General features: G+C 45.5%; 2 protein-coding genes across 2 annotated transcripts; both read right to left on the bottom strand.

Moving 5' to 3' along the window:
• Positions 1–136: 136 nt before the first annotated feature.
• On the bottom strand, positions 137–5,050 carry LOC123062793 (mitochondrial import inner membrane translocase subunit TIM50). The gene is made up of 10 exons (XM_044486459.1): positions 4,648–5,050; positions 4,437–4,531; positions 4,050–4,086; positions 3,322–3,383; positions 3,118–3,231; positions 2,311–2,415; positions 2,141–2,236; positions 1,581–1,737; positions 1,329–1,431; positions 137–608 (listed from the first exon to the last, which is right to left on the bottom strand). The coding sequence occupies exons 1-10, from the start codon at positions 4,931–4,933 to the stop codon at positions 566–568; spliced, it is 1,098 nt and encodes a 365-aa protein (XP_044342394.1). The 5' UTR covers positions 4,934–5,050; the 3' UTR covers positions 137–565.
• Positions 5,051–13,994: 8,944 nt separating this feature from the next.
• LOC123062786 (calcium-transporting ATPase 7, plasma membrane-type) lies at positions 13,995–18,134 on the bottom strand. The gene has a single exon (XM_044486450.1). The coding sequence runs from the start codon at positions 17,906–17,908 to the stop codon at positions 14,834–14,836; it is 3,075 nt and encodes a 1,024-aa protein (XP_044342385.1). The 5' UTR covers positions 17,909–18,134; the 3' UTR covers positions 13,995–14,833.
• Between the last annotated feature and the right edge of the window lie 3,539 nt (positions 18,135–21,673).

Below are 21,673 nucleotides of genomic sequence, written 5' to 3'. Positions count from 1 at the left end.
AGTTCCTGCCTCCGCCACTGCTTCTATGCTAGAAACGCATAAGATTTGGGGAAGAAGTGGGAGGGAGTACCCTGATTAAAGAAAAATTTAACCCGAGAATGCCACTAAATAAGAGAATTTGGTGCAGATGAGACGATTCAGTCACAAAACCACTGTTAAATTATTTCTCACCAAGTCGATAATGTCTGCACGATGACAGAGAATGCAATGACCACGGACCATTAAGAAAAACCGCCTCATCTCAACGCATGTTCTGACAACCAAGCATAAGGCAAACTTGGTGGCGTGGTCTCAAACTCTTAACAGAGACCGTGTGCTATACATATAGCCTATTCTTCACATGGGAATGAGATGCCCAAGAAATGGAGATCGTTATAAGAAGATGGGATGAGTGCTGATATCAGTCGTAATGTTTGGCAACCTAAACTGCCCAAAACTACCAAGCCATTTGACTAGAAATGCAATGCATAGGAGTCTCAGTATGCTCTCCTTCCAACAAAAAACAAGCGCAGCTAGGATTAGGTAGGTCAATTTGGAGCTTTGTCCTTCCAGAAGATCAGATCCATCACCGCCGCCATATGCTCGTACGTTGCTTCTGTTGCTTGTGCCTGTAAGATGGTGAAGTAATGGCCATTCAATTCACAGAAGCAAAAAATAATAATAATAGCAGGTTTGTGTAACAAACAAATAGCTGATCCTAGATAAGCCGATTTTCAAAAATCCAGACACGCATTCTAAGCTTGAAATCTGATACACTCAAGGTCAATGTCCTAATTTTGCACTACTGGGATTGGTGTGGTTCTCAAGGAAGCATGATTCTACTACATAATTGCCAAGTCCGGCACAACACCTAAAAAAATCTGTACTTCGAAATTCAGATCAACTTGTGCATAAGGCGTACCAACTAAACAACATACACAACTGCCATGACAGTCCACAACAAATGCCATACAAAAGAGAGGTCCACTCATGTAGTTACACTGATGACATCTATACCAATATTTTTTTTTTTTTGAAACGGAACATCTATACCAATATATCACGTTCATAATAATGTAAAGACAGCAAACCTAAATGACAGGCATCCTGCAGTAGAATGTAACCATGATAGTCCACAACAAATGCCACACAAAGAGAGTTTCACTGGTCAATGTAAAGACGGCAAACCTAAAATATTCTAAATGACAGGCATCCTGCAGTAGAATGCAACCATGACAGTCCACAACAAATGCCACACAAAGAGAGTTTCACTGGTAAATGTAAAGACGGCAAACCTAAAGTATTCTAAATGACAGGCATCCTGTAGTAGAATGTAACCATGTGCTTACCTCTCCAGTTCTTTGCTACGCTTGCGAAACTCTTTAGCAACGTCATGACCTTGATAGGAAGCAAGCACTGCCCGAATATCAGAAGGCCTTGCTATGGCAAGATCTGTAATATAAAAGTTAGCATCATTAACACTTAGCACTTTGAGGTCACAGACTCAGAAGACAACAACGAAGATACCAAGAACCACATGGTAATGCCGTAATACACGAGATGTTTTTTTAGGGATACAGGAGACGTGTTGGTAAACTTACACTCAAGAAATGGAATCAGATCCAGCAACTCAGTGTCATCAGTTTCAAGTTTCCAGGGTTTGACTGTAACACAATTTTCAGGTTGCAGGCAAGATTCAAGAGCATGTGCGCTGACGTAAAGAACTTGCGCAGGATTTCTGTTCAACTTTGACAAATCCTGGTAAAGCATGACAAAAAATATTAAAAGGAGAAATATCATACAGTAACAAAACGGAAGGCTTGGTGATGGCTCACATATCAGATAATTGACCCAATAAACAAATAAACAGATAAATACACAATTGAATGGTTCACTTCTCTTGAAATTCCCAACAATACAAGCATCGATCTTAATTTACAATAGAAAGAATACTATAATACTGTATTAGTGTCCATATTGATTTACATGCATCCTTGGGTATAGGCTCACATACTTATTTACGAGCACATACCGTGAATGATTGAAAGGCGATTATTAGTATAAAACAGCAAAATGGATGATATTCACTATTACTGACAATGTTTTATTCTTTATGGAGTGTGCTTATTGCTCAAATAGTAAAGCCAGGCAGTCTTCATACCCGATAATGTTTACCATCTTGGTACTTAGTTGCAGGCCTTGATAATTTGCGTATCTGACCCGTTGAGTCCAACCTTTCAACTACAGGGTCCACATACTACAAGTGAAACATGTAGACATTAGGGTATTAACATAACAGTCTACCTGAAGGATAAGTTAAAAACAACTTACCATTTGCAGTTGATCAGAATATACAACAACTTCATACATGTTTGCCATATGTTGCAGAAAAGCTTCAACTCCTGGTCTCTTGAATGTCTTCCAACCTCTCTCACGCTTTACATAGAGAGAAAACATTACATTGATATTCCTGAATTGCGCAAGTAGGAAAATAAAAAGAGGATAAAAAATGAAAGACAATTTATGAATTATCCCATGCAATGGAACTAATAGCAACATAGGTAAGATGAGTTGAGTTCAACCCTCATCCTGCTATGTTACCGTAAGGCAATGGAAATCTCATGAGCATGTTACATGCCTAGATACAACCAAGCAAACGAGCACTGGATGTGGCAATGGAAAATCTCATGAGCATGTTACATGCCTAGGCACAAATATCTGCTTCGTTTGGGAGTGTACCAAGCCCCTAGCGCAAATTATGGGAAGACCTACTGTTCCCGCGTACTGTAGCACAACAGGGACTAGTCTCGTCCAATCAAATGAAGAGATATGAATCCTATTTATAAAGTTGTGCATAAATATTTAGGAAAATAAGAGATGAAAATAAAATTAGTTTTCCTTCAGTTAGAGATGGTTTCATTTAAGTTATATATTGTGCTGCACTTGTTAGCACATTATCTGACAGCATGGAAAACAAGCTGCACATTGCCACTCACATGGACTTGGAAGTCTTTTTTTTATAACGTAAATATCAGTCCATGTATCATAGTAACTCATTCCCATCAAATCCTAAGATTGGGTTATAGTACTGGAAAAAATCAACAATCAAAACAGGACTAAATATTTCATTCACTCTACCTGCCAATCATTGCATACAAGAGTGTCAGTCAGATCAACAACTAGGGTGAAGATATTCTGGTCGTCCGGATGTAAATCTGGTAGCAGTTTGTCTGATGCGGGTTCAGTAAAGCCCTGTCAAACAAATATTTGGTGTGATTATTAACATTTACTAGAAATACAACTGTTAGATAAAAAATGGAAATACTATAATTCGTAACTAACCACAACATGATCTTCAATTCTGGCCCTAATTTCCAGGTAAAGCTCTATCGCTGCAACAGGAACTGCAGTACCAAAACGTACACGACTAGTATTAAGTATTAAAAAGGTGGCAAACAAAAAGGTATACTGGAGCTCAAGGAATAATTTTGACTATATTTATGTATTCAGAAGACACCATCCGCTGCACAAGCATGCCATTCTAAGATTTTACAACCCCATCCCACCAAGGCCCCCTTAGTTACCTCACTTATCACTACTGGATGGGTGGGTACTACTCTAGTCATAGTAGCGAACCTTGTGAATAATAATTTTTTGGGGTATGCAAAGGAAAGGATGGCAAGAATTGCCTCGAATGACATGTATTTAGGAAGAAAATGTGAAAGCTAGAACAGCATCTATTGTGGAACAGAGGGAGTAGCAGCATAACTGTATTCAATTCCAATCTTCATTGCACTCACTGAGGAGAATTCTTTTAATTTATTACTACTTACTATAATGGTCGTCAGATCACTGTTCAATCAAGTGTTTGGAACGTGTACAAAAGCATCAAGTGAGGAAAGAAGTGAGAGGAGGTAGAAAACAAACAGCAAGAGAGTAAAAACTGTAATATAGCAATCTTGCGGTCCAAAAGGAAAAAAATATTTCAGGTAGTAGAAAAAAAGGAAGGCAAGTATAATAATAATAATAATATAACAATAATAAAAGAAGGAAGCTGCCATAGCCTGTACCTTTCATAGCTGTTTCGTAAGCCCTAGCCCGAAATTTCTGCACAGACAAAGCACAGGCACTCTAGTGTTAGACATAGTTTGACACACAACAAAGCTGCTAGCTGCAGTTTATTTCCACAACCTCCATTTGTTTCTGCATCACATACATGTATATTGATGATTTTGGATACCATGGACCTTGTGACAGAACATAGTGATAGTTTAACAATATGTTGCATGTTTCTGTATCGCTAGAGAGGCTCTCCCTTACAAGCTTATTACAATAAACAGAGCTGCCAATAGGCCAATCAGGTACACTATATATTGCCCCTAGCGAAATTACTACTCCAGCAAGCAACGAAGCAAAGGCAATGACGGGAAGATGGCGCGGCATTGGTTAATTATTACCTCTAATTCTGAAGCGTCCTCCGCGACGGGGATCGGGGTGGTCATCTCCTTCCTGAACTCGAGGGTCTTCTTGTCAATCTCGGACAGCGAGTAGGCTGCAGCAAACGGGAAGGAACAAACAAACAAGGCAAGGTCAAACAAAAGTGAGAAGGCGGAGCCCCAAACGGGGAGGAAGCGCCCGAGCAGAGAGATCAGGGCGGCGGGGTCGCACCGTGGGTGGCGTAGCCGGCGCCGCCGATGGCTCCGACGAGGGTTGTGAAGACGCCGAACTTGAGCAGGCCCCTGACCCACCCCTTGCGGGCCGCGGGGGGAGGCGCCGCCGCCGCGGCCGCGGCCTCCTCGGCGGCGGCCGCGGAGGAGGCCGCGCGGTAGGCGTAGGAGGAGGGGGAGGGGGCGCCGCGGGCGTAGGAGGAGTAGGAGGAGGAGGAGGGGGCGGCGGCGGCGGCGGGCCGGGGCAGGAGGAGGGCCCGCGATCTCGCGGCGGCGAGGCGGAGCATGGCTGGCGGGGGGCGGGCTGGCTTGGGGGAAAAGAAAGAAAAGGAAGAAGGGGAGAAGAAGGGGATTGTTCCGTGGGGTTTGCGTTTGGTTTGTAGCGGAGGTGGGAGGGTTTAAGCGAGCAAATGCCAAACACGAACTCGATCTCAACTGCGGCGGAGGAAAGCGGAGGGCAGCGACGAAGCCGGAACTCTGCGCGTCCCTGCGGCGCTGTCGGGGTTCCGCCGTGGGCTTCTGGGCCAACCAGATGGGCCTTACCTAGCTTCTCCACAGGTCATCATGATAATAGACAGGTCCATTTTGATATGGCCTGCGAAAAATTCTCCAACTTTTTTTTGATATAACCTGCAAAATGGTTGCTCAAATATGTCTTTCTTATGGATCTCAAAACTAAAATGTTTTAGCCACTAATCTATTTGTCCAGATCTATCTCTGAGAGCTTCAGACGTGCAAACCGATGATACAGCATCTGGCTGCTCACACATCCCGCCCAGCAAAAATTCGAGTGGACAGTGCCGTGTCCCGTGACGTGACAGAGGGTTCTTACAACGCAGTTCGCAGGGACTCCACCGGCAACTATCTAGGTTCCTCGGCAATAAAATGTCCTGGAATGACCGACCCAGCATCTTTGGAGGCATTGGCCTGTCGCCAAGCGCTCTCACTTGCTTTCGATTTATCGCTTACAGACGTGCAGCTAGCTTGAGGCTGTCAAGGTGTAATCAACGACATTCACAGAAATACGGGTGGGCTACACTCTAGTATTATCAAGGAGATCAACCTTACATCACGATAGTTTTCTCGATGTTCCTTCATCTTCGAAGGAAGGAGGAATCAATACTGAGGCACATAGTCTCACTAAACATACTCTAGGCCTTTCTTTAGGGCTCCATGTGTGTCTCCTTAATACTCCATATCTACATTCTATCCCTATAGACTTGTTCAATAACCAATAAAGTGGAGTGTGTTTAGACTGAAAAAAATGTATTGTAGTACGTTTCATTTGTAACGTATGTACCATCTATATATAAGAATTTTTTCCGCTAAAAATGTTTGAAAAATTCATTTTGAATTCTTTTATTAATTTGTAGAACATGCATCATGTATTAAAAATGTTCATCGGGTATTTCCGAAAATGTCCACCAGGTTGGTAAATATGATTAGTTGTGTTTTATTTTTTGTTAATGAAAAATAAATTATCCGCAAAATTTTAATAAAATTTTCATGAGATATACAAAGATGTTTGTACCATTCAAAAAATGGTTCACACGTTGAAAAACTTGTTCATGAGAGTTTAAATGAATGTTCTGGAATGTAAAAGGTTGTCCACACAATTTTTCCAAATTATTCATAGGATGTAAAAATCTTTATACCATTTCAAAAAATGTTCTTCAAACTTAAAAATCTTTATTAATTTTTAAAAAGTTCATGTAAATGTCAAATTTTGTTTGCTCAATATTTAAAGAATGGTCATGACAAGTAAAAAAATGTTTATACATTAAAATTGGGAGGATTAAAATGCTTCATGAACTTGGAAGAGAAAAAAAGAAATGAAAACGAATAGAAAAGTGGAAAAAAAATACAACGCCTGTTCCAAAATATAAGACATCAAAAGGAAACCTTCCAAAACCGTGTGAAGGTTTCCGAAACCGCCGCTCTTTGGAGGGTCGAAATCACTAATTAAGGAGTACTCGTTGCAAAGAACACTTCACTTTCCCAAGTCGCGACAAGTGGCGGAGATGCAGCGTGCCACTTGTCGCAACCGAGAGTTTTTCCTTTTTTCATAGATTCGTTTATTCAAAACGTTTTATCTTTTAAACCGTGCGTCCAAATCTTGAACCGTTTTCATCATTGGATTCCTCGCGTCGAGATCTTCAAAACTAGATACCATGTTGATATGTTTTGACGAACTTTTTTTTCACGAAAAAACCGGCCGAAAAACCGAACCAGGAGCATGATTTTTTCCCTTTTCGAAAGAGGCACGCCCCTGCCTCTCGTGGAAGCAAAATCGTGACTCTCGTGAAAGGAAAAAAACAGAAAACACGTTTTTTTTTCGTTTCAGAGAGGCACGGCCGTGACTCTCGTGAAAGCACAACCGTGCCTCTCGCGGAAGCAAAACCGTGACTCTCGCGAAAAAATAGAAAAGGCGTATTTTTTCCTTTCTGAGAGGCACGTCCGTGACTCTCGCGAAAGCACAACCGTGCCTCTCGTGGAAGCAAAACCGCGACTCGCAAAAGAAAAAACGGGAAATGCGTTTTGTTTTTCCCTTTCCGAGAGGCACGGCCGTGACTCTCGCGAAAGCACAACCGTGCCTCTCGCGGAAGCAAAACCGTGACTCTCGCGAAAGAAAAAAAAACAGAAAACGCGTTTTTTTCCGTTTCCGGAAGGCACGGCCGTGACTCTCGCTAAAGCACAACCATGCCTCTCGCGAAAAAAAAACCGTGACTTTCGTGAAAGAAAAAAAAACATGTTTTTTCGCGGAAATTTTTTTTGATCGAAAAGCTAAGGAAGATCGGGGGAAAACCAAAACGTCGAAAAAACTCGGAAAAAAACCGTTTAAAAAGCTGAAAATGCGCGCGGAAAATAGAGAAAAAAACAAAATCCAGAGGCAGCGTCCAGAGCACGACACGTGACGAATGGCTGAGAGCGCGCCAGGTGGCGCTGATCGTTGCGAGGCTCTCGAAGAAGCGCTCGTTAACTAGTTGCTCCCTTGGAAGGTTCCCCAAAATGCAAGAAGCAACGTTATTGGGCCGGGCCACTTTGCGCGAGATATAGCTCGTCTATGTGACTCGTTATCAGTCTCGCAATTGTTTCAAAAAAAAAATCAGTCTGGCAATAAGCAAGATATAGATTAGAGTCGAGTGTGGTTTACTGCTAAAAATAACACTTGCGATTAGATGTCGGGTAAACGCCGTGGTTCTCTGCATGGGTATGATAAGAGAGTAGCTAATGACTTGCTCAACCCGATTAGTGTTAAGCCAATTATTTATTATTTTTGGTTTCCAGTCTTGGGAAGGTCATGAGTCCAGTTTTTCCAGTTTTAGGAAGGTTCTCATCTGGTTTCTATTATTTTTCGCTATGGCTTATTGGTTTTGTTTTCTATTTTTCGTTTTTATTTCTTTATTATTGGTTTTAAAAATTCCAGAAATTTCAATTTGTTCACTTTTCTATTAAGAAATCTTGAGGTTCATTGGGAATGTTCACAATTGTTTTACATAAAAATAGTAAAAATTTAAAAATGTTCAGAATTTGTGTAAAACAAATCAGAAAAAAATAAAAAATGTTCGTCACTTTTAGAAATGTTCACAAATATCATAATGTTTCTTTTTGAAAGAGATTCATAAAGTTTAAAACTGTTCGCTTTATAGAAATGTACTATTTTTGTGTGTGTTTATGCAAACTAAAATTGATTGAAAACCTGTAAAAACCAAAGAAACATAGATACAACCGATACACACGAAGGAACCACTTGACGACACAAAATGGAACTGCCCATCCATGTCATTATGTGTGTTTGCCCGTCAGTTTGGCACACATAGTGACTAATAAGAGGACCCCTAAAATATCATAAAAATGGAGCAAATAGCCGGAGTACCCTCTAGATGAGCTTCCCAAGGGGGCTCGTGAGGTGCGGGGGCAAGCCGCGTGGCATGCTCGGAGATAGCTAGCGAGCGCCGAGAGCTTGATGATATTTTTCTCTGCATGGGTATGATAAGAGAGTAGCTAATGACTTGCTCGACCCGATTAGTGTTAAGCCAATTATTTATTATTTTTGGTTTCCAGTCTTGGGAAGGTCATGAGTCCAGTTTTTCCAGTTTTAGGAAGGTTCTCATCTGGTTTCTATTATTTTTCGCTATGGCTTATTGGTTTTGTTTTCTATTTTTCGTTTTTATTTTTTTATTATTGGTTTTAAAAATTCCAGAAATTTCAAATTGTTCACTTTTCTATCAAGAAATCTTGAGGTTCATTGGGAATGTTCACAATTGTTTTACATAAAAATAGTAAAAATTTAAAAATGTTCAGAATTTGTGTAAAACAAATCAGAAAAAAAATGTTCGTCACTTTTAGAAATGTTCACAAATATCATAATGTTTATTTTTGAAAGAGATTCATAAAGTTTAAAACTGTTCGCTTTATAGAAATGTACTATTTTTGTGTGTGTTTATGCAAACTAAAATTGATTGAAAACCTGTAAAAATCAAAGAAACATAGATACAACCGATACACACGAAGGAACCACTTGACGACACAAAATGAAACTGCCCATCCATGTCATTATGTGTGTTTGCTCGTCAGTTTGGCACACATAGTGACTAATAAGAGGACCCCTAAAATATCATAAAAATGGAGCAAATAGCCGGAGTACCCTCTAGATGAGCTTCCCAAGGGGGCTCGTGAGGTGTGGGGGCAAGCCGCGTGGCATGCTCGGAGATAGCTAGCGAGCGCCGAGAGCTTGGTGATATTTTTCTCTGCATGGGTATGATAAGAGAGTAGTTAAGCCCCCCCCCCCCCCCCCCCATAAATCAGTGCAAATTGATGATTTGTGTGGATAGGGGGGGGGGCAATTTTCTGGACCGTGTGAAAAAATAGAAACAAAGCCTATTTTGAAAACACATTCCCTTATGACCATATCGTGGAAATATTCAAATTGTGTTATAACTTGAATGATGAAGGCATATTGTAGGAAAGCCGAGACACAGGAAAACTTTAAGGCGTTGAGAAGATTAAGGAGGTGATGCGTGAGGCGTATGCAAGACGCCATGGATGGAATCCGATGATGCTCAGGATTGCGACGTGACCTTCGATGCGGTGATAGTTGTTCGCCCTCCTCTCATCTGTCAACGGCTTCTGAAAGAAGACGCATTTAAATTATTTACCAAACCTAGAATTAAAATACCACTGGACTCATTCTGACCAACCTGCTGGGTAATGACAAGATGGATGCTTCCAGGGAAGATAGGAGGGAACTGATGCGCTGCAACATTGTCAAAAGTTTGATTATGGAATAATGGAAAATGTAAGCATATTCAAAGGTACAAGCAAAGGCAAAACCCAACCAGATCTTAAAAGTATTAATGTGAAAGAGATATGCAAAAAATTATATTCCATGCTTAGTTTCAGAGCTATACACACCTAAAAAGGACCAACCTGTGTTGATTGAACATCTAGAACGGACACTATCTTATGACTGACAGCCGAATTGTGTGATCATATTAGGTGTAGTCATGCTGACATTCAGCTTGTTCCCTCGGTCAACACGGTAGCCAGCTTGCCACGTTGCGGCGCGAAATCGCGCCTTAATTTATGTTGTTTGAATGGAGGATTTTAGAAACACCGATGAACAAAAGAAATATACTTGCATTATACTGTATATAAGATTCGACAAATAACGAGTAACAATGTACAGTATAAAAGAATTGCCTAAGCTATATAAGATTCGACATATATCCATGATAATTGGTGCTATAATAACTACACATGAGCGGCATGGCAATTGCATGCCTGCATTTCGGCAGTTCAAGTTTAATGTTTTTTTTCTTGTCATTGAGAAGACAACAGTGGAATGTTTCATTCATTTGTTGTTCAAATTGGTTATGTGAGAGAGACAATGCCACCTATTTAATGCTCGTTATTGTTTCACAGGTTTCCTGCATATAGCCATTGCAGTATTCTAACTTTAGTTTGCTAAGCAAAAATCTAAATTGCGACCTGATTTTTGATCATTTTTTAAACTGATCTGGTTTTGAACATGTATTGATATCTTGTTGCTCTTTCTCAGGGTGGTAGTATGTTGAGGGCATGGAATCTTCTTGAAGGACCAATGTTCTGGGAACTAATACTCAAAACCCCACAACATCAAAGTCGTTCCTACTTCCTACAGGTTTTGGTTTGTATTGGCAAATTGTCATATGTGGATGGTAAAACATTTTTTTCCTTTCTATCACCTATTTAGAGTGATCAATTCCCTTTTTTGCAATCACACAATAAAGTGGCAAAGGATAACTTGGTTTTAGTTTTGCCTGGACAATGGATTTTTTATGTTCAAGCATTGATGGAGTAATTTATTAGGGAAAGTAGTTCGCACTTATGCTGTTATGCATAACCAGACCCATTTGGTACTTGTTCGGAATATCAGGAATGCAGTACTACTACTGACTTGCATTGCAATGTCTGTGCAAACTAGAGATCAAGATGGTTGTCCTATCACCTCAGAATGATATTGTATATGTTGTTGGAATTGTAAGTTCCTCAAACCTAGATGTTTATGAGTTCTTGCCTCCATAAAACCATTAGTATGTATGCCGTGGTTTTAGAGTTCTTGCCTCCATGCATTTTTTTTTGTTCTGATATGTGCATCAAAGAAGAAATTATGAAGACATTTTCATTTTGTTGTTGTTGGAGTGAACACATTTTCTTTGCCTTGTTTATTGTTTCAGTGGTAGAATCATCTTCTTGCCCCAACAAAACATGTGGTGAGTGTTGTTATAGCAGACTATGCTACTCTACAGGGCATTTCATAAAATATTACTTCTGCATCTTTTCTAGATTATAGTAACAAATTCATATGTATATGAAAGTTAGATTACCTAGCGTCAAGGCAATTTTTGCAGCAATACTATGACCTATATTTATGTAACAGAAGTTTTGTACTTGCTGGTTGAAGCATAATTTCCTCCTATCTTATTGTTGTTTATATTTTATTTGTGTATTTATGCCATCCGATATAGCACCCAAGACCATCAACTTTGTTGTGGTGCTGCAACTTCCAAGTGTTGCGTACTACCACTGCCATTTTACCATTACTGTAGAAACTGCCTTTGATTGAGGCTGCCAAGACCATTATTGTTAGTACTGTGGATTATTTGTATATGACTGTGGTGTTATATGGAATCTTGATTGGTCAAATCATTGAATTGTATGACCTTTTAGATGATGTTTTGCAGTTTAATATTGTCATGCCCATCTGGTACTAGGGTTTGGCCCCTGTGGTATATTTTTTTGTAGCGCTGCTCAGATTTCATTTGCCAAGAGCAATTGTAGTAAAATATTGAATAATGGTCTACTTTGTTGCTGGACATCTTGAAGTAAAGGGTGCTCTCATACCATTATCATTGCAGCCAAAAACATGATAGACTTACAGAAAATTAACGTTCTTGGCCTAGAAAAGAAGCAAAAGAATCATTGACGAATTAACAAACAACCAATAGAAAAATGGTAGGGAGAAAACAACGCGGCAAGGCGCTTTTATGCTTCTAGTCCTGTATATATGAGCCAAAATTGGGGGAAGGAAGCTTCCTGGAAATCAAGCCGGGATAACAACGATTTGCCGGAGAAACGGCACAACGGGTCACCTATAAAAAGGCTGCACTTCGCCTAGTGAAGCTCCCTCCTCCATACGGTTTTTCCTCTCCCCTTGCATGTTTCCGCTCGTTTCTGATCCTGAGCTCCAGGAAACAACTAACATTCCTCGTTTCTTCCTGAATGTCATCACGCCATCTGAACTCCACCAAATTGGCTATGTTGGACATGTCAGCAAATTTCGCCCTGTGCACATGCTACATCGAGCAGCTGGTCACCGTGATACTCAGTGACAACGACAAGGCGGCCAGGAAGAAGAAGAAAGAAAAGGCAATGAAGAAGAAGAAGAAAGAAATGGCAATGCGAAAGAAGAAACTGCCGACGAAGAAGACGAAGAGTAGGAGAAAGAAGCCAGCGTGCTGGACAAGGGTAGTAAGAACGAGGGGAATGTCTGTGCTTTCGGCCTTTATGTGCATCAAGATTTGAATGGCTGGTTGTAATACGCCGTACGTACTCTTGTAGTATATGCAAATCGAGCTGATGCTCATGACTGCAAATAAAGTTGTATTTCTTTTAAGCTGGATGGCAGTTTCTAGCCTGTAATTCAGGGTGAATGTGGATGCTGCCCACGGGCCACGGCAGGATCTCGGCGGGTGAGCATGCGGGCGACGCGCTGGACTAGAAAGTGCTGGCGGAGGAGGCCGAGACACTGTTTGCGTCGGCGACGGGCTGCTGTGCGAGGTGGAGTTCGTCGGGCTGGCGCAGTAGCCGGCCTGGGTGGCTGACGATGATGAGGGCGAGGCAGAGCCTGATGGAGACGTTCCGGATGTAAACGACCTTAAAGGTGCTTAGCTGGGCGAGGTTCCTCTAAAAAACATGACAACGCTGGCTCAAGTGCATCAGCATAATTAAAGCAGGAAAACGTCTGCCTCGAGTCATTCTTTTGCATCATACCAGATGGATGTTGGCTCTACAACTCCAGCAAGAACGATTGTTTCCCCAAATTCCCTTCAGAAACATGACAATGCTGGCTCAAGTGCACGCTCTGACCAAGAAACATATTGTCATTTGGCTGGATTCATTCTCTTTTTTTCAGACTAATGGAGCCCAACAAACATCAACCTTCAGTAACTGTCCGATTCCTTAAGTTTGCCAAAGCAACTCTGCACAGACTCGATGATCTCCGGCGTGATACCATCACCAGCAGCCAGCTTGTACTGCTCGAACTTGTCTTCTTCACACTACAACGAGGCTTTCTTGCAGGCCCTGCTGCCTGATAGTTCCTGGAGATGAGAGGTTGATGGTCAGCCCTGGCCTGGTACAATTTAGTCAAATGCCAAACTATATGAGGGCAAGCATCAAAACTATATGTGGAGAAACTTTATCAGGCCAAAGTTTGTGCAGGGAAAACACTCTGGACTAATCTGGTTCTTGGCGAGAAAAATAGTTTTAATAAACTCAACAGTATACACATATGTAAAGAAATCAGACAGACGTTGTTGTGGTTGCTAAGAGCATCTCTAACTAATCCCTTATAATTTGGAGGATCAACCGGCCTTCTATCCTTTAACTTCTTATATTTTCTCCAATGAAAAAAATGTGATTTCTAACCGGTTTTCTACTTTTTTAAACACAAATTCATTTATTTTCGGGCCATTTAGTTAAACTTCACTACTCAATTATTTTATTAAATGACATCTTGGTCACGTATTTCACCAGTTCTTCGGTAAGAGGACTCTTTCAAAGAAAACTATAAAAAAATTACACTTCAACAGAAACATCACTTCCTTAACTGCTCCTACTAGTAAGTGGAATGGTCAAGGCATATTGCAAGAAACCCAAGACAGAGGAAACTTTAAGGAGTTTAGAAGATTAAGGAGGTGATGCGTGAGGCGTATGCAATAAGCCATGGTTGGAATTCGATGATACTCAGGATTGCGACATAACCTTCGACACTGTGATAGTTGTTCGCCCGCCTCTCATCTGTCAGCAGCTTCTGAAAGAAGAAGCGTTTAAATTATTTACCAAACTTAGAACTAAAATACGACTGATGTCAAGATAGATGCTTCTAGGGAAGATAGGAGGGAACTGATGCGCTGCAACATTATCAAAAGTTTTATTCTGGAACAATGGAACATGTAAGCATATTCAGAGGCACAAGTATCCACAAGCAAAGGCAAAACCCAATCAGATCTTAAAGTATTATTCTGGAAGAAATATGCAAAAAATATTTCCACGCTTAGTTTCAGAGCTATACACACCTAAAAAGGACCAACCTGTGTTTGATTGAACATCTAGAATGGAGGATTTGTGCTTATATTAGGTGTATTCATGCTGACATTCAGGTAGTTCCCTCGGTCAAACACGGTAGCCAGTTTGAATGGAGGATTTGAGAAATACCGATGAATAAAAGAAATATATTTGTATTAAGTATATATAAGAAGATTCGACAAATAATGAGTAGCAATTTATGAAAGAATCGCCTAGGTTATGTGAAGTATGAAAACTGCAGTTCGACAAATAACTACTGAACTAAACAAATGCACAGTATGAAAGAATCACCTAAGCTATGTAAAATATGAACACTGCGGTATGAAATGCACGAATCATGAGGATTTCCGGCGCGTGAGGATGTCATGGAGAGTCCGGTCGGGCACGGGGATGAACTTGACGGCCCAGCCGATGGGCCACGACACGGCGGCGATGGCGAGGCAGACGCCCCACTGCCCCAGCCCCAGCCTCTTGGTTCCGGCGAACCTGGTGAGCACCTCCACCATGACCACCTGCAGCACGAGCGTGACGGCGATGATGACGAGGAACATCCTGTTCTTGAGCACCCCGGCGAACACGTTCTTCTTCTCGATCTCCCGCGCGTTGAACTCGTTGAACACCTGGCACAGCACGAAGGCGTTGAAGATCATGGTGCCGTTACCCTTCTCGTCGGTGCCGAAGACGTCCCGCCCCCGGTACTGGAGCGCCAGCAGCACGGCGATCTGGAACGCCGCCTGCGCGGCGAGGTTGCGCCACATGGCGTTGCTGATGAGCGGCGCCGTGCGGCCGATGGGCGGCCGGTCCATGAGCGCCTTGGTGGGCGTGTCCGTGGCGAGCGCCAGGGCTCCCATGGTGTCCATGATCAGGTTCACCCACAGGAGCTGCACGGTGGTGAGCGGCATCTTGCCCGTGGTGATCGCGGACACGAAGTTGATGACGAGCGCCGCCACGTTGACGGTGAGCTGGAACTGGATGAACTTCTGGATGTTGTTGTAGACGCAGCGCCCCCACCGCGTGGCCGTCACCACCGTGTCGAAGTTGTCGTTGAGGATGATGATGTCGGAGCTCTCCTTGGCCACCTCCGTGCCCTGCACGCCCATGGATAGCCCCACGTCCGCCTCCTTGAGCGCCGGCGCGTCGTTGGTGCCGTCGCCGGTCACGGCCACCACGTGCCCCTTCTGCTTCAGCCGCTGCACCAGCGCCAGCTTGTCCAGCGGCAGGGACCGCGCCATGACGCGGATCCGGTCCACGATCTCCAGCTGCTGCTCCGGCGACATGGCGCGGAACTCGTCCCCCTCGATGACGATGCCGCTGGGGTCGTTGCTGGATATGATGCCGCACTCCTTGGCGATCGCGCGGGCCGTGAGGATGTTGTCGCCGGTGACCATCTTGACGGCGACGCCCGCCTTCGTGGAAGCTTCAATGGCCGCCTTGACCTCTGGGCGGCACGGGTCCTTCAACCCGACGAAGCCCAGCAGTGTGAGACCGTCGTCGTCGATCTTCGATTGCTCAGTAGTGCTGTCGACTTGCTTGTAGGCGAAGGCGATGCACCGGAGGCTGCCGACTGCCATGTCGTTGATCACCTTCTCAAGGTTCCTCCTCTGCTCCGCTCCGAGCTCACGCGCCGCTCCGTCCGTGTCCATGTACATCGAGCAGTTCGCCAGCACCATCTCCGCGGCACCTTTCCAGTGCGCGACCACCGCGCCCGTAGCGTTGTCCTTGATCATCACACCGCTGCGCTTCTTGTCCGAGTTGAATGCCTCAACGTGCAGCACCTTGCAGCTCCTCTTCAGCGCGTCGGCGTCCATGCCGAGGTCCGCTACGGCCCACGACAGCAGCGCCTTCTCCGTCGGGCTGCCTGTAATCTCCGGCGGCGACACGTTGTCCGGCTTGTAAACGCTTCCTGTTGTGTTGAGCCCAGCTCCCTGGCAGAGCAAGCTGACGACACTCCCGGCGATCGCCGTGGCACCTCTGGGCTGGTCAGTGCCGACCCAAAACTCGGTCACCTTCATCTGGTTGAGCGTCAGCGTTCCGGTCTTGTCGGTGCAGATGGCTGTGACGGACCCCATTGTCTCGCACGCCGACAGGCGGCGCACCAGCGCGTTCTCCTTCACCATCCTCTTCATGGAGAAGGCGAGCGTGAGCGTCACGGCGAGCGGGAGGCCCTCGGGGATGGCGACGACGATGATGGTGACGGCCTGCTGGAAGATGACGACGAGGGAGCTGAAGACGGCGTCGAAGGTGACGTGGCCCTTGTTGAACAGCGGCTTCCCCTGGTCGTCCTTGGTGCTGCCGGTGAAGTGGCGCGCGGTGAGCACGGTGAACACGAGCACCGCCACGGCGACGCCGATCTTGCCAATGCTTGAGGTGAGGCGCTCGAGGCGCTCCTGGAGCGGCGTTGGCTCGGCCGTCTCCTTGGTTATGCTGCTCATCATCTCGCCCCACAAGGTGTCGGTGCCGACGGCGGTGACGAGCATCCGGCCGTAGCCGTCGACGATCTTCACGCCGCCGGTGAGGAAGGGGCTCTTCTCGGCATCTATCTCGATCGGGTGGGGCTCGCCCGTCATGCTCGACTCGTCCACCTGCAGGCCGTGACCCTCCAGGAACACCCCGTCCGCCGGCACCGAGTCGCCGATCTTGAGTATCACCACGTCGCCGACGAGGATATCGAATATGGAGACCTCCTGCCTCCGGCCGGCGCGGACGACGGTGACGGCAATGTTGTCGGACTCGCTGGCCAGCTTGTCGAACCGCTTGGCCTGGCTGTGGTTGCTGACGGCGGAGACGGCAGCAACGAGGAACACCGCAAGAAAGATACTTACACCGTCGTACCAGCCGTCCTTGAGGCCGTGCTCCTTGATGCCGAAGCCGAGGGAAACGACGGCGCAGACGAGGAGCACGATGAGGAAGACGTCCTTGAGCGCGTCCCAGACGTGGCTGAAGAAGCTCTTGGGCTTTGGCTTGGGGTACGTGTTCCCGCCGAACGACTCCCTGCGGCGCCGCACGTCGTCGCCGTCGCCGCGAATGCCGCGCTCTGCGTCGGACGCCAACGCGGCGGCAATGGCAGCACTGCCCCCGAGGCGGCGGAAACAGTCTTCGCGCTTCTCCTTGACCAGGCCCTTGAAAAGCTCGTCATCAGCGGTGACAGAGAATGCTGCGGCGTTGGTGGCATTGCCGGACGAGTCGGCGTCGGAGTCACTGCCGTCGTGGTGGATCTTGATGGCGACGTAGGAGGCGGTGCTCCGTGGCAGGAGGACGCCCGCGGACAGAATGCCGAGCCGCGCCAGCCTGTGGCACGTCCGGATGACGTTGAGGGCCTTGCGCCATTGCCTCCCCGGCTGCCACGAGGAGGACGTGGAGGGCGACGTTGACCGGCGGCCCACGGCGATGAAGACGTCGGCGCACTCCATCCGCTGTGCAGCGCGCGATTGCAAAGCTAAGCGAGAAGGGTGAGAAACACAACAAGTATGGAGGTTGGGATCAATGGATGCGGCGACCAGCGAAGAGCTCCTAGGTAGGCAGGACTCGATGGACGGATCTACACCAGCTGGGAGGGTCAGGGGTGCTCGAAATCCTTCCTTGATGAGTTTGATGGAGCCGGCCGGGGCTGGATATATGAGGAGAACTTGGGAAGGTTCCTGGAAATCACACTAGCTAGGAACGGATCAAAGCTGCTGCACGAATTAATCGCCTCGTCATTTGCCGTTTATTTCGTGATGACTCCCAACCAACAGCGTTGTTGGCCTGTCAAGGAAGCCGTTGCGTTGCACGCGGGACGTGATTTACAGGGGAAGCGCGGGCGAACCTTCTCCACCCGAACCGAACGGAGCATCACCCCAAAAAACACCATGCATGTACGTGCGTATACTCCACCAAAAGTAACTTTACATGGTATACGTACGACAAGACAAAAAGAGAGAACGTATGTGGCAGCCAGCTCTAGTGTGTACATTGCGACGCCTTAGTGGCTAAGGCACGCACGGGAAAGGATGTCGCCATGTCGGCGACGTCGATCGAGCAAGGGTTTGCTTAGTTGGTCGGGTTATGGCGAACTATAGTCGGCATGCATTTGCATGGACGCGCTGAAGGAAATAAGACGGCGCCGTGAACCGCGGCGGCCGGCGTGCAAGCCAAGTCCTCTCGGTGTTGTCGATCACGCGGTGTCCGCCACCTGGGGACAGCAGGAGGAACGTAGCTACTGGGTCTCCTTTTCTTTTGGAAGTGAACTACCGGGTCTCTTTCATACAATTTCCGGCCGCGGCCTGCCAGGTGTGTTCTGCTGCAAAGGCTGACGCGACGTGAGACTGCCCAATGCCAGCGCGCGTACGTCGTGCCAAGTGGTACTGTGCTACCAAAGTTAGCGCGTTGCACGTCGATAATGCGCTCTCGAGGCCGGAGCCCTTTATTAAGTTATTTTATTTCCTTTATTTTATTTTATATATGAAGTTTCGTGAAAATATATTTGCATGCATGTGGTGTACTAAAAAAGGAAGGGTAAATGTGTATATCGAAACAGGCCTTTCTATTGCTGTTTTAGGGCCAGGATTTTTTTCTTCTGTGAAGGATACAAATCAACTCTCTTTTCTTTTTGCGTGAGATTACAAATCAACTTTTCTTTGAGGGGTTACAAATCAACTAATTATTCAATGAATTTTCTAAAAAAATGTTTATTCAATGAAACTTCACAGACAAGTGGACAAAGACTATATGTATCTCTGCAAAAAAAAGGATTTTTTCTATGAAACTTACAAACTGCAATTTTGGTTTTTGAAATTTACAGGCTTCCCGGAGCCGATCTACAAAACGCCACACTAGTTGCACCATGGGCAAATGGGCATTACTACTCTATAATAGCATCTATAGCTGGTCTCTTAGAACCGTTTAACTACTCAAAATTTCACATTTGTGGAGTTAAACTGGACCTAGCTGAAACACTATCAGTTTTAACTCCTTATAAATATTATAAGAGATGCATCGGCCTTATATTTGATCGGCCGTAACCCACTCTCAGGAATATTTCTCCTCCCATGTGCCCGTCGTTCTCTAGCACTTGCGCCAGCGCCATAAAACGCCCCTCCCCCTGCCACCATAGCCCTACACGCATCCGGACCCAAAGTCCACCCAGACCCTCTTCCAATCGATCGCCGTCGCCCGCCATCTCCCCGAATGGCCGGATCTAGCCATCAGCCTTCGCCGCTACCGAGTTGACGAGGGGGGGCCATCGCCGGATCGGCGCGCGTCTGGAACTGTGCTTTTTCACAATTATGGCATTGGCATAGGCCTTTGCTCAACTAGACTATAAGAGCTCGATCATGGAAAAGGGCGCGCGATCGCCCTGAGCATCCACCGACACCCCCCACTCGAGATCCATGTCCAACATGCCGCAGCCACTGTCGAAGAAGAAGTACCACGGCGTGCGGCAGCGGCCATGCGGGAAAGCAATGCTGGTTGTAAAAAAACTCAGTTTTTGTTTCTATTTTGTTGATTTTTACTGATTATAAGCATTCGAGCTCGGGATTAGAAAAACACATTCGGCTACTTATTTCACTAATGTCAATTAAGAAACTCTCTCTACATTTATGCGAATATTCATTTTCATACAGACGGTCAACAACGTCGCATACATGAGACCGTCGCATCAAGTCTGCGTGCGAAGTTCTCCCTGCCGCGTAGTCGAAAAGAGTACGAAACATGGCTAATTCTGATGAACTTTTACATGTGGCGACGGCGTGTCGTGACTCTCATCTTGTGGTCTACGCATAATACTCGAGGATGGGTCACCGCAGTCTTCTCAAAATCAATATCTTAGTGACACTGGCCAAATTAGCCTCCTTCTCAAAAAGAAAAGAAGCTAATCCATGATGAGGATGCTTGCACGTAAATGTCTAGCAGGTCACCTGCTCGCTTAATTTCTTCCTCGGAGAAATTAAAGACTAATCCAATGAAGAGGAAAATGAACGAAACAAAGCTACCTACTCTTGAACGTAATCCTTTGATCATGTAGCTCACTCGTTTTCCTGCGTCAGCGTTCACTTTGGTGAACTAAAAAAACATATACGTAGGATAAAATTGACGGGCGTAGGCATTTTTAAACAGTCCTCTTGCTCTGCGGCGTGCGTACGTCGTAGGTGTAGTCTCTATCCAGTCGTTCAAAAACGGAAGCGAAGTTTCTACCCCCGTCCTCCTCGGTCGCCGTTTCTACGTTTATAGGTCGGAAGTATACGTATGAACAAGCCGTCACGTCAACGGAAAGGGGAACTTGAGTACAATGTACCTCCAAGAAAAAGAAATAATACATTAATGTACCACAAGACCGTAAGGTGCCTATGTACAGTGCGTGTTTCTTTGATGGAAAAAGTATATATTATTTGTCCCTCAACTTTTCCGCTAGTTTAGAAATGACCCCTCAACTTTGACACCAGCAAAAGCTAGTGCCCTAACTGTTGAAACCGGATATTTTTGACCCTTAGGTTGCTTCATGTGGTTTTGTGCTGACATGGCTCATCACTGACCTCGTCACCTCATCGTCAACTCGACAACCTTACCTTCGTCTTTTCTCCTCCACTCTCCCTACGCCCATGTGAGAAACCTGTCGTGTAGGGCACAATCACCACACCCTCGGACGCCAGCGCCGACACATCCACGACACGCACATCTCGCGTGCACGCCACCTTGGCCGCCCCCGACCGCGATGTGCAATCTCATTGCCCACGCCACCGACGGCAACCCTTTCCCTGCACCCAGCACACCAACCATCAATAATTTAGTATATAAATGGTGCACAATTAACTCCTGGAAGGTTTGCACAACCATGGAGGCAGGGGCAGTGACCGTGGAGGTGGAGCTTGGGCGTCTTGTTGGGCCAAACTCGTACACGAGCATGCGGCTGGCGCCGATGATGCAATGACCCACAAGGGACACAAGGTGGCGGTGGTGCACCCGGTTGATGATGTCCACCTCGGTTTGGAAATCCCCCCCCCCCAGCTTCTGGACTTGAGATGTTTCACGGCCAACACCCTGCCGCAGGGGAGCAACCCCTTGTGCGTGTACCCGAACCCGCCCTACTGATCATGTTCACCTGCAAGAAGCCACCTGTCATTGTCGCTGCTGAGTATCGTGATTGGAATAGCGTAGGATTTATTCTACCTTGTCTTGTACTCTAAGTAGATCATGTA

This window comes from Triticum aestivum, chromosome 1A, assembly GCF_018294505.1.
Source record: "Triticum aestivum cultivar Chinese Spring chromosome 1A, IWGSC CS RefSeq v2.1, whole genome shotgun sequence".
Taxonomy (NCBI): domain Eukaryota; kingdom Viridiplantae; phylum Streptophyta; class Magnoliopsida; order Poales; family Poaceae; genus Triticum; species Triticum aestivum.
Note: the sequence above shows the minus strand (reverse complement) of the source record. Positions and strands in the feature narration are given on the sequence as shown.